At 40.8% G+C, this 12,324-nt stretch overlaps 1 protein-coding gene across 1 annotated transcript in view; it reads left to right on the forward strand.

Moving 5' to 3' along the window:
* Positions 1 to 11,945, forward strand: part of CDH24 (cadherin 24) — a 66,997-nt gene extending 55,052 nt beyond the window's left edge. The window contains exons 8-12 of the mRNA XM_018556137.1: positions 3,245 to 3,381; positions 4,116 to 4,237; positions 7,537 to 7,642; positions 7,758 to 8,006; positions 11,089 to 11,945. Coding sequence (XP_018411639.1) covers positions 3,245 to 3,381; positions 4,116 to 4,237; positions 7,537 to 7,642; positions 7,758 to 8,006; positions 11,089 to 11,606 — 1,132 coding nt within the window. The 3' untranslated portion in view covers positions 11,607 to 11,945. The remainder of the gene's footprint in view (positions 1 to 3,244; positions 3,382 to 4,115; positions 4,238 to 7,536; positions 7,643 to 7,757; positions 8,007 to 11,088) is intronic.
* Positions 11,946 to 12,324: the final 379 nt, after the last annotated feature.

Below are 12,324 nucleotides of genomic sequence, written 5' to 3' on the forward strand. Positions count from 1 at the left end.
TTTTATTATTTTTTTTTTTTTTTATTATTTACATGTAAGCTTCATGGACAGCATTTGTACCAATCCAAAGACTAATTGTAACCACAATACTGTACACATATTGAATGGTAGTATCAAACTTGTTCATACCGTTTAAAATAAGACCAGTATCTACTGTATTTAGGCTAATTCCTGAGCTATATTGTATACTTCGGTGTGTTACTTCCCAAATATTGTATTTAAGAGCCATAAAATAGCTGTTTTTGTATGTGTCACAAATGCCAAGTGATAAGCCTATGAACTATGTTGGACTAAAGTTGTTCATGCATGGCCAAGTCTTTTATGCAGCTTATTAAAATACATGCTTGTTGTACAAATGATGTGCCATGAAAAGAAGCAATAAACTCCTGCAGGCCAATGTTTTTTCATGTTTTGAATGATTGAAATTATAGTTAACCTGTGCTGGGGCAAAGCATGGCTTCAAGTTAATGACCAACCCACCAGCTGCATACTTACTTATCTGTTCTTTACCCACAGATCTGTTTGACTACTGAAAGCAATGAGAAGAAAACTTGTGTAAGCCACAACTTGGAGCTTACACAGGGCTGAGGACTTTATTCTCACCTCCATGTTACAGAGCTGGGTGCCAGAGCCATGAATTGCCTAGCACCAGAACTGTCACATAGATTAAAGTGAAGTCTGTCACATGCACTCTATATCCAGAAGTACGAAGAATTTATCTTTGCTTCCAGTGGTCAAAGAAAATGTAAGGAAAGCAAATGGAAGGAAAATATATACTGCTGGCGAAGCTACCATTAAAGTAAATTTGGCACTTGGGTTGATTTTAAGAGACCATGCCAAAAAGTTTTTTAAAATTGTAGTATTTTAGTAAAAAATTAAATATTTTAAATACTCACTTGCAGTATTTTTGTTTTTTCTTTCCATTAATGATCTTTTATGAATATTTACTTATGAAAATATGAACAATTTATTTGTAATGTGACAGGGAAGGCACCTACACCAGGAAAAATTGATTCCCTAGCACAGCCATAGTTACTCTCTCCTTCCCTGTATGTCATTGCCCTCCCCTCTTCTGGGAGTGTCTAATTACTGTCTGTGCTGGCCCAGTTCCTTTGCCCCTCCCTCACTTCCCCACATATCCTTTTATTTAGCTGCCGGGGGAGGAGTAAAGAGGAATACTATAGTATAGTCACTTGATTGTGAGCTCTGAGTGTGCTGGGAATGCTGACTTTCCATCTATAATGGTTGTACCCAGCAGTAGTCTCAGGACTTTTGGATGTCTCCTGAAGGAAGGCTTTTACAAGTTAAAAAAAATGCATAAATTATGTTAAATGCACTTTTAATTTTATGGGTAGATTGTTGTTGAAATAAATAGTCTGGTGATAGGGTCTCTTTAAGTATGCTTTGCAACTGCAGAACCTAGCAGGTTTAACCTGAGCTGAAATGATGCACCTATAACACTGCACTAATATGTGTTCAGTGATACTAAAATCTGATTATTTACGCTGTCCCACAGTCAACTTACATTAAAGACTTCACTTTGACTGATGTGAGAACTATGTATTATGTACACAGAAGGGCTGGCTTCTGCCTGAGTTTAAAAAAAGCTCTGACATAATCGGATTGAGGGGGACCACCAAAGGGAGAGTGCTAACATTTAGTCACAGAAAACAGAATTTTTGCCATTGTAGCTGCCTTGGCTAAAGTGTAAAAACATAATAATATAAAACATAAATCTGCCACTCTATAGGCAGCCACATACCAATGGCTTTAACAGCCTTAGGCTGTTGGGGTGATCTGAAGATTGATGATTCCTTCTGCAATGCTACACATTTTTGTTGTTTGGGAACACTTTCAAATTATTTATACCTGATGATATAACTGTTATCACATGATATGCTGAATAGTAATCCCAGATATGGCTAAAACCATCAACTGGTCTATTTTTAAGCAAGTACTAGTGGACCATTTTAAAAGATCTCATCATTGAAAATATGGCAACTGCTGTTGTTCAGGCAATCCGAGGTCACAAATTGCTACAAATTGCTTACCTGAAAACTGCCTAATCTCATATGTAGTTGGTTTACTAAAGTAGCACAACGTGTTAACTTTGCAAAGTGAATGTTTACTTAGCAAAGTGGATTACCACTTAGTTTAGTGGATGGGGTGAAGCTGTGTTGACTTCAATCATCCTAATCAAGTAAAAATCCTGTTTTTAAAATGTCCCTTGTGCATGATTGGGGATTCAAAGTGAATGCAGCATGATCGCATTCACTGATCTAAGTGAAAATGTACTTTTTAAAGTTAAAACTTACTTTTGTAAAGTGAACATGCTCTGCTTCATTTTTAAATCAACCCCACTCTCTCAAGAAGAGCAGGTTTGGGGGACCAGTCTCGCAACTGATACTGGCGATAAGGGAGACGCCCATATCATGGATTAAAGGAAAACTATGGGGTTAGGGCTTTTCCCCATAGTTCTCCGAAGGGTAATGGGAGGCCACAAACTAGCGTCCTCCCATTACCCAAAGCTCAGCTCGCGGTATACTAAGACGCCGCAGCCGAAACGGATCCCAACAATTATGTCTGGATCCGCCCAGCTGCGTGAGTGACAGCTGGCTCTGCCTATCTAGAGGCAGAGCCAGCTGTACCCGCCCCCCCGTCCGTTCCGCCAGTCAGCGCTGGAGGATCGGACAGGGGAGGGGAGAATCCAGTCAATCCCCTGTCACGGCTCTCTGCAGTGACAGGATCGAGAAGTGAGCGAGGGCCAGGTATGTGTTCGCTCACTTCCCGATCTACTGAGCCGACCTGTGACAGTTTCATTGTCACAGGTTGGCTCAGATTATGAGGTGAGTGAAAAGCACTCACCTCATAATTCTCCTTTAAGGTAAATATTCCTCTATTAGATCATTCCCTAGAAAAACGAACATTATATTTTGCATCGCATTGGAAGTTTACAATGTGAAATATTGTATTTAGCCCCTAAATTAACTAAACTATAACTATAATTACTTCCCACAATGACAATTATTTTCAGCAAAGACAGCCAATAAGAAACTACAAATAACAGTTGATGCACATTCACAGTTTAAGTAAATAAAAATTGAATATTCATATTCTTTAAAATGTCCAGTTGTGACCTGTTCTCTTTAAGCAACACAGAAGCTTGACCTGTTTGCTGTCGGGCAACAATGTCTCCAAAAAACACAACAATAGATCTCTTCTCTATGCTTTATCTTCCTCTCAGTTACTCTATTGATCCACTCTCTGACCCAGAGGCTCTCTTTTCTATTGACCCTGAAGATGGAACTATCAGAACAAGCATTTCCTTGGACCGAGAGATCAAGAAAGAGCACAGTATCACTGTAACGGCTACTGAGAACGGTGAGCGAGATCATTTATAAACTTATCCAGTTTTAGAGGGGAAAGAAGGATCTTGTTGGAAGATTTCATAGCAACAGCAATTTTTTTTAGAATAACATTCCATAAATTGGGGCTTAATTCTGTTAATCTGTACATTTGGCAAACAAGCCAAACATATGATGTCATTAGCCATGTAAATGTTGTCAAAATGACTAGCCAGTTTACTATGCAGTTATGCCTCCGCTACCTGGCCATATTTTCAAGTGATGCAACCAGTCGAAGCATTGCTGATGATAATCATACAAAGTATGGGTATATAGCTGGTTCCAAATATTTACAAACAATTAGGGTCATGACCCTTGCCTACAAAAAATGAACATTCATTTCCATATGGATGTGCCACAGGGAAACATCTCCTAAGCCAAGGAGAAAGGTTGAGGTTGTGCATGCATGTCTCTGATCAGGTTGAGGTCAGTCAGTTCTTTTTGCTAGTCAGCCCTAGTTGATGTGTCCCCTGTTTGAGATTTAAATTTTCATAGCCAAATAAAGAAAAGTATCAAGCTACATATGCATATTTTGTTTGTACATGTCTTCAAACTCACAAACTGACACATTTCTCCTTTTGTGTTGTTTATTTATATATCATGTGTTGTTTTATGAATTTCTGTTGTGTGTTTTGTTTTGTCTTGGTGTTGTTGTTGTTTTCTTTTCTTTTTTTCTCTTTGTTGTGTCTCTGTGTTGTGTTTTTGTTTCAGACAGCCCCTCCCAGGTGTCACAAGTTGGCATTGTGATCCAGGTGTTAGACGTCAATGACAATCCTCCGACACTTGCTGAAGTATATAAGCCACACGTGTGTGATAATGCACAACCTGGACAGGTATGTTCAGTTTCTCATGTAAAAAAGAAAAGAGTAATGGTAATATTATTTAAAACTTGCCTAAAAGAAAAATCAATAACAAATCATGTGCATTAAAGTCAAATTTGACATTCTCAATAACATTAAATAAAGAAGAGTCCAGGAGGAAGACAATAGGTCTCAAGTGCTGAGATCTGACCAATAGAGTCCCCAAGTCTCTCCATCATCTACCAGAACTGAAATGTTACTTTAGCAATGATTGATCCTCTAAGGCCCCTTTCATATGGATGCCTGTCACTTCAGATCAGTAGGGAATCTGTGCATGGATCCCCTGCTAATTTTAGCAGTACCGATCGGATGTCACTGTTGTGACATCTGTGCCCATCCATTTTCTTCCTTCATCTTAATATGAAGGAATAACTAAAGTTAACCGACCCATGTTACGTCTATGGGGAGTCAGATGTAAATGGACATGCATCTATTTACATCAGATTGCCCCCGCTCTGCCACGATCAGGTCAGCCAAAACGTAACTCTGTTCCCTTAGTTTTTCTGGACCTGGACGGACTTAGTAATTGGATGTAAATCGATGTAACATTGGGCTTCCAGTCAGATCTACCTGAAAAACTGACAGACGGACCTTTATCAGGCTGTCTGTCTGAAAAGGGCCTAAAACAGAAAAACTGCACAATCTGCTTCAGTTAAACCCTCCATCTGCCTAGTTCATTTTTGACTACTTGCATCCAATCCTTGGGTGAGTGAGGGACTATAGGAACCAAAATTATTAGACGTTGAAGAGAGGACACACAGCCTTTATCTTGAAAATATATATATTTTTTTTTAATAAAACCTCCAGCCCAAAATGATTTTTTTTTAGTTTTGGATATTTGGACATTGTTGTTGTCATAATGACTTTGTCACTGGCTTAGAAGGTGAGGGTAAATGTTACAGTTGTCACCATGAAGCAAAAGGGATATTTTCTACTCAAGACAACTATTCAGGTGATCGCTGTCAGGAGGGATTTGCCATCACTTAGAGGACAGTTCTAACCTTCTCACACCAAATGTGAAATGAAGAATAAATGGCATCTCAGTGCACCAACACACATATAGCAACAGTGTGAATCTGACCTTAACCTCTGAATCTCAATGGTATAATACAGCACAGTATATGTTTTACCTTAACCGTATAGCTGTAGGCATCCTGTATTACCTCCAACTCTCTAGTTGGCAGGAGCCGGCCCTTAGAAAGTTTGTAAAGCCAGAGGCGTTACATGTCATTAGTTAGTCATGTGATCAATGTGATTGACTGTCAGGGTAATCACATGATTGGAAGTCCACTGCCTCTGGCTCTGGAATATAAACAATGACAAAGAGCTGTCAGTGACAGAGCGGTCACTGTGTTCGGGGCACCTAGTAAGCATGCTTGCAGCACAAACAAGTGATGATGACTATACGTATATATGTGGCAGCTTTGTGCTGAAGCCCACTGCCATGTTGCCACATATACTGTATGTGTACGACTGGCTTTAAGGGGTTAATTAAGTGGGCATTATATATGCACACTGGTGTAGTGGTTATCTTTTTTGCCATGCAGCAACAGGGGCCCCTGGTCCAAATCCTGGCCAAATCACTATCTGCAAGGAGTTTGCATGTTCTCCCTGTGCTTGCATGGGTTTCCTCCGGGTACTCCAGTTTCTTCCCACACTCCAAAGACATGATGGAAGGTTACGCTTTCAATGCATAGGGACCCAAACCGCGCGACAGCCGCCTGAAAATAGCTCCTGTACCTTTTTGTGCAACAGGCGATTTCGTCCACACGACAAACCGCAAAGGTGTGAACAGTCTCCATTGACTTCATTGCGAATCTGTGTTTTGCGCGATATTGCGTGACTTGAAATGTGCGATAAATCGCCTAGTGTGAACCTAGCCTTAATTGGCTCTTGTCTAAATTGGCCCTTGTATGTATGTGAGATAGGGGCCTTAGACTGTAAGCTCCTTGAGGGCAGGGACTGATGTGAATGTATGTATGTGAGATAGGGGCCTTACACTGTAAGCTCCTTGAGGGCAGGGACTGATGTGAATGTGCACTGCGTAAATTGTTGGCGCTATATAAATACCTGTAATAATAAATATATATTTGGAGCATGTTTAGTGTTTTCTTGATAGTGTTAGCGGTTTTCCGATTGATTACAATTGTCTAGGATTTTTTCTTTAAAATCTAGCTGTTAGCAGGCTGGCATGCTCCTCAAAAGCCACTAAATGCACCATCTTAGCAGTGTATGTCTCATGCTTGTGCCCAATGCTGTGCCTTATATTTAAAAAATAAGGGAATCTTTTCCTAGCTAAAGGAACCATATCCCTAAATTGTATTCTTCAAAATATTCCTGATTTTACTGCATTTCCCTGGTATATGTGTTCCCATATTAAACGCACAGCAGAGAACACCCAATGTGAATTGCCCCCTGCTGTGTAAAATCTATATGCAATCTAGGTGAACAAATTAGGATCAGGTAATATCTGTGACATCTGTGACATATGAATCAAACATAATTTTAGAGTGGACCCGTGCCTAGGCCTCTCATGCGCCAGGCATTGTATAGTGGTATGCTCTTTGGGGGCTTCAGGAGGTCTATGGTTCAATAGAATGCTCCATAGAATGTTTTTTTTAGGGGGTTTTTGAATGGCTCTAAAAACACATTATGGGATGATGGTGATACTTTTTGGCATTTGCTGGTGTTCATTATTTTGCCATAAGATTTCTTTATTAAAGGAAACCTCTAAACCTCTACTGGAATTTAGGTGTGCTGCCATCGCTGGTCTCTTTGTATTCAAAATGCTAATCACCAGACTAATTTAATGACCCAAAACAAGCATGCTAGAAAAGTGTTCAAACTTTCCTGGTCCATGCTTGCTCTGAGTGGACAACTAGGGTTAAAAACAGGGACTACTAGGGCAACTAGCATTTTGAAAAGCTGAGCAATGGTTGCCTACACATCCCTTAGTACAGGATTCATTTAATATGTGAATACAAATCTATCACAATACAGCAACGACATCCAACACCTAGAATTATTTCATTTTATAATTTAAGCACTTATATTATTTGTCATATTGAGATACAAATATAATAATCTAGATTCTATAGATTGTAAATGTCCATGTATAAGGATATCTCTGCCATACTACCGGTTTGTATAATCTCAGTGTATGTTAGATTCTACTCTCTGCAGGGGTGCAGCCCTATTGTTTGGTATAATAAAACAATGTTATGGTGTTGTCATACTAATTAAAGTTTTATTTTGTCTCTGTGTTACTAAAGATCATCCAGACTATCAAAGTGAAAGATGCAGATGTTGAGAATGGTGTTTTCTCTATTCAAAGTCCAGCTGCTGCAAATGGGAACTTCACTATACAAGACAACAAAGGTGTGCTCATTAACAGCCCCTATAGAATAGTCTGTTTTCCATTCCTTCTTTACTCCAGCTATATATCGTTTCCCATGCACTCCAATATTTAATCTCTGTTCTCTCTCTTCACTAGATGGAAGCGCGTCTCTTCTGGTGAAGCACAGCGGCTTCTGGAGGTCTCAGAGGGACTTGTTTTTAGTGCCGATAGAAATCACAGACAGTGGGAATCCCCCTCTTAGCAGTACTGATACCCTGACGGTCTCTTTATGTCATTGTGAGGCAGGTGGAACAGTCCTAACCTGTCATATGAACACAGGGTCAGCTGCTGGACTAAGCACTCCCGCTCTGTTGGCCATACTGGCTTGTGCATTTAGTCTTTTGGGTAATTATACCACTATCTCTTCTTTTATTAGTAAAATGTATTTACAACTACTGTTGTCCAGGAAGCACCTCAACACTTATCAAACTAAAATATCCATAGACACTTGCTGATCATTAATATCTATAGGTATATTATTGCTAATATTTTGGACCATCCATTGTGAATATTTAAAGTGCAAACTCTGGGCACAAAAACTTTAACCTAAATATATTCTTCAATGGCAACAGAGAATATAAATCTACTTTGTATGCACCATATGCCTTTGTAAACTCAGATATGACCGAGTAAAAGAAGCAGTGACATCATCACTGTGATGTTCATAGCCTATGCAGTGCAGAGAGTCTGTGCAGAGACAGTCAGCCTGTAGTGGGTCCACCCACTACAGACTGCCTGTAGAAAACTACAGTAGGGGGGTGGAAACAAGACCAGTCACTCTGCATGAAGAGAGGGAGCAGCAGTGACCGGTCTTTATTTACAGGAAGCTCCTGCACAGTGCAAAGTTTCACACTGGATTACTGCACAGATCTGGACGAAATACACAAAGCACATCAGGATGCACATCAAGTAAGAGTGCATATGCTTTTTGTATTTACTTAAAATTTGTTTAGCCCTGGAGTTCGGCTTTAACCCATCATAAAAGCACAAATTATATTTTTAGATACTTTCTCGACTTTCTGTGTCCCCTGGGGAAATTCACCCTCTGTCTATGTTCTGGTGATCATTGTCACTTGTCAGCAAGTGAATGAAAGTTCTAAATGTTAAAGCTGTCACCAGAAAAGGAGGGAACATCTTCCAATGGAGACACCAGTTTTGGAGACAAGTGTCCAAGCTAAAAAGCCACATATCTGTAAGAGAACCTTCTAAAATATCAGGCAGAGTGAGTTGTAGATTTTCCAGCTCTATCCCTACCTTTCCCGTCTGTGTATGAGGAAAAGGAATCAACGTAGTTCTACAGCCCCAGTTGGGATTTTTGGGTATGTGAACTGGGTATAGTGGAAAGGGAAATGTGGTTGTAGACTATTGATGACGTCTGGTGGTAAAGTAACATTCAGACCCTCTGATTTTTGTAGATTTATTTTATATTTGGAAAGGTAGTGATAGGTCTGTAATACTTTGAAAAGTGCTGGGAAACATGTCTTAGGTTGGGTCATATAGAACAGCAAATTGTCTGCATAGGCTGCAAATTTGGGGGTCGTGTTGCCTATAGTCAGGCCGTATATACCTGGGTTAGATCTGCTCCTCTGAAGAAAGGGTTCAAGAGTGAGAGAAAAAGTGGGGAAAGGGGCAACCATTAGTAATAGCAAACATCTGGGAGGGGACACAAGAACTCTCGGCAAATTAAAAAAACCTAACCCTTGCAGTAAGGCTAATTTAGGTGCTCATTTTGTCTAGGAAGCAAAAATTACAGAGATATACTCACCTGAGCTGCGATCCCAGCTGGCTCCTAGACCGGTCCCTTCAGCCTCTCTCCCCCTTTGCTCCATCTGTCTAAGGTCCCGTGAGTCATCACGTCCTATACATAGGATGTGAGGATGCCAAGGGACATTCCATCGCTGGAGCAGAGGATTTTAACCATTCCCTACCCCATCCAAAACATTAGCAAGATATACACTTTAAAGGAAACCTGTACTGAGAGAAATATGCAGACTGTCATGGCTGATCTCCTCTGAAAATGGTAGTTGCCTAGCGTCAGTATTTTCACTGATTTACCAAGAACAAGCATAGATATTACACATTTAGAATTTCTGATCTGCAGACTTGTTCTGTGTCAGTTAAAGGAGAACTATGAGGTGAGTGCTTTTCCCTCACCTCATAGTTCTAGCCGACCTGGGACAATGAGACTGTCACAGGTCGGCTCAGTAGATCGGGAGATGAGCGAACACATACCGGTGTTCGCTCATCTCTCGATCCTGTCACCGCTCTCTGCCGTGACAGGGGAGGGGCTGGATTCCCCCCTCCCCGCTCTGATCCGCCAGCGCTGACTGGCGTATCGGACGGGCGAGGGTACAGCTGGCTCTGCCTCTAGATAGGCGGAGCCAGCTGTCACTCACGCAGCTGGGCAGATCCAGACATAATTGTCGGGATCCGCTTTAGCTGCGGCGTCTCAGTATGCCGCGAGCAGTAGCTCGTGTTATACTGTAGCGTCTCAGTATACCGTGAGCTGCAGCTCGCGGTATACTGAGCTTAGGGTGACGGGAGGACGCTAGGGAGCATTTACAGTAACCAAAATAACACCAGCGAGCAAGTAAAAATTTAAAAGTCACATGACAAATTACTTTCAGCTGAAGGTTACATTACTATCTGAAAATATGTACATGGGAAAACATAATATAGTTTCCTTTTAACATGACACTCCAGTAAAAACGTGTTGCCTGTATCCTCCTTGGGGAAATTCTCTCTCTTTACTTCTCATTCGCCAGGGGCTTTAGACGGCAATAAAATAATGTATTTTTATAGAATAAGGATGGGACAGGTTGGAACCACTGCCAGGTTTTTGCTGTCTTTGTCCTCTTACAAGGAAAAGAAACCTATAAGGGGCAGAGGCAGCAATGATATGTTTTTTAACACATCCCCACACTATCTTAAACTATAAAAAAAATAGTTTTTGATGGAGTTCTTTATTTGATTAAAAAGGCAGAAGGAGGAGTGAAACCTTGTAACACTGACATTAGTGCTGCAAACTCCACTATAGATATCTTAGTAGTAAAAGTGTAGTAAAAGAAATATAAAAATGTAGTGTCGATTCAGCCTGCTGAAATGGGCCATAGTGACTTCCGATTATTTAGACCTCAACAAACAATTGCTCACATTAGAACAAATATAGGTGTCATTTTCTTCACGGAACCTAGTTATGTCTTGTATGTTTTGTCAAGCAAGCAGCTTGTATATTCCATGGTAATTACCCATTACAACATTGACACAGTTCCTATTGCCAGTGTCTAATACTAATGGTAAAACCTCTTGTTTTCTCTTCATCTATAACATATCCATCTCTGAACACAACCCCATCATTATACTTATTTATTTTTTTCTCTCTGCATCATTACATTTTTCCCATCCTACTCATATTCCTCCACCTCAGCCCTAGTGTCCCTCTTCTACTTGCAGCGCAGACACAAGCCATCCCCTATGTCTCTGTGTGAGGATGAGGATATCAGAGAAAACATAATTACTTATGATGATGAAGGTGGAGGAGAACAAGACACTCAAGCTTTTGACATGTCAGCCTTGCAGCCTCCTCAAACAGGCCTCACTGGAGGCTTCTTTCACCCTCCTCGAATGGATGTTCTTCCACGGGTTCCCCGCCAGCCAGCTCACCGGTCACCTCAATCAGCCCCCATTGATGTACAACGGTTTCTGGCCCTCCGCCTAAGAGAAGCAGAACGAGACCCTGTGGCTCCTCCCTATGACTCCATTCAAGTTTACGGCTTTGAGGGAGGAGGATCTTCAGCTGGATCACTCAGCTCACTGACCAGCAGCTCTGAAAGAGCTGGGGAAGATGAACCTATTGGGGACGACATATGGGAATGGGGCCCACATTTCAGGACACTCGCAGAGATCTATGGAGCAAAACGAAGAAACTCGATTTCAGAAGAGTAAAACCATTGAGTGATTGTTAACCGATTTCTTGTGAATGACATGCAGAATGATCATTTACTCTTTTCCATAAAACGGAGCGACATACACTATCAGTGACAACGCCCCTATTCTTCATGGAGACTAGCAGACTTGTATACTAAGACAGGTGGACCCTTTGTTAACTCCTTCCCTGTCAGAGGCCGCCTAAAAAGAGTTACTAGGGGTGTTGTGATGTAACGTTTACAAGATTGCATTCAGTTCTTCCAGTCTTCCCACCGCTTGCCGCGGGAGTATCAGACACAGTCCGACGTGTGCCATTTGTGAAAAACAAACGTTTTATTTTCAAAATAAAATTGTTAAAAGAAGCCATTTATTGTGTGCACTCGGTATGTGAATACAATTTTATGCCTGCTGTTTCATATCTATGTATGGATCCCACATTGAATACAATGGAGTTTTTTTTTCACTGGCCATTGACAGGCAGATGTTTTGTGAATGGCCGGGGGTTCTATAGTTACACATTTTCAGAAAGTAAGAGGAAAATAGGTTTCTTCTTTCTGCTTGAGAGCCTATTCGCACTATATGTTGCATTACCACACCAGTAAACACGTCTATTTTTTTTAGTAAGCTGACAGTGCACCTGGAAGTGTAACTGCACCTTAAATGTAACACTAAAGAGTACTCAGAAGTCCATAGGAATCATTGGGATTGCAGATCGTATGCGTGGGACCGAGCAAGA

Source organism: Nanorana parkeri, unplaced genomic scaffold (genome assembly GCF_000935625.1).
Source record: "Nanorana parkeri isolate BGI_ZX_2015 unplaced genomic scaffold, ASM93562v1 scaffold225, whole genome shotgun sequence".
In the NCBI taxonomy this organism is placed as follows: Eukaryota; Metazoa; Chordata; class Amphibia; order Anura; family Dicroglossidae; genus Nanorana; species Nanorana parkeri.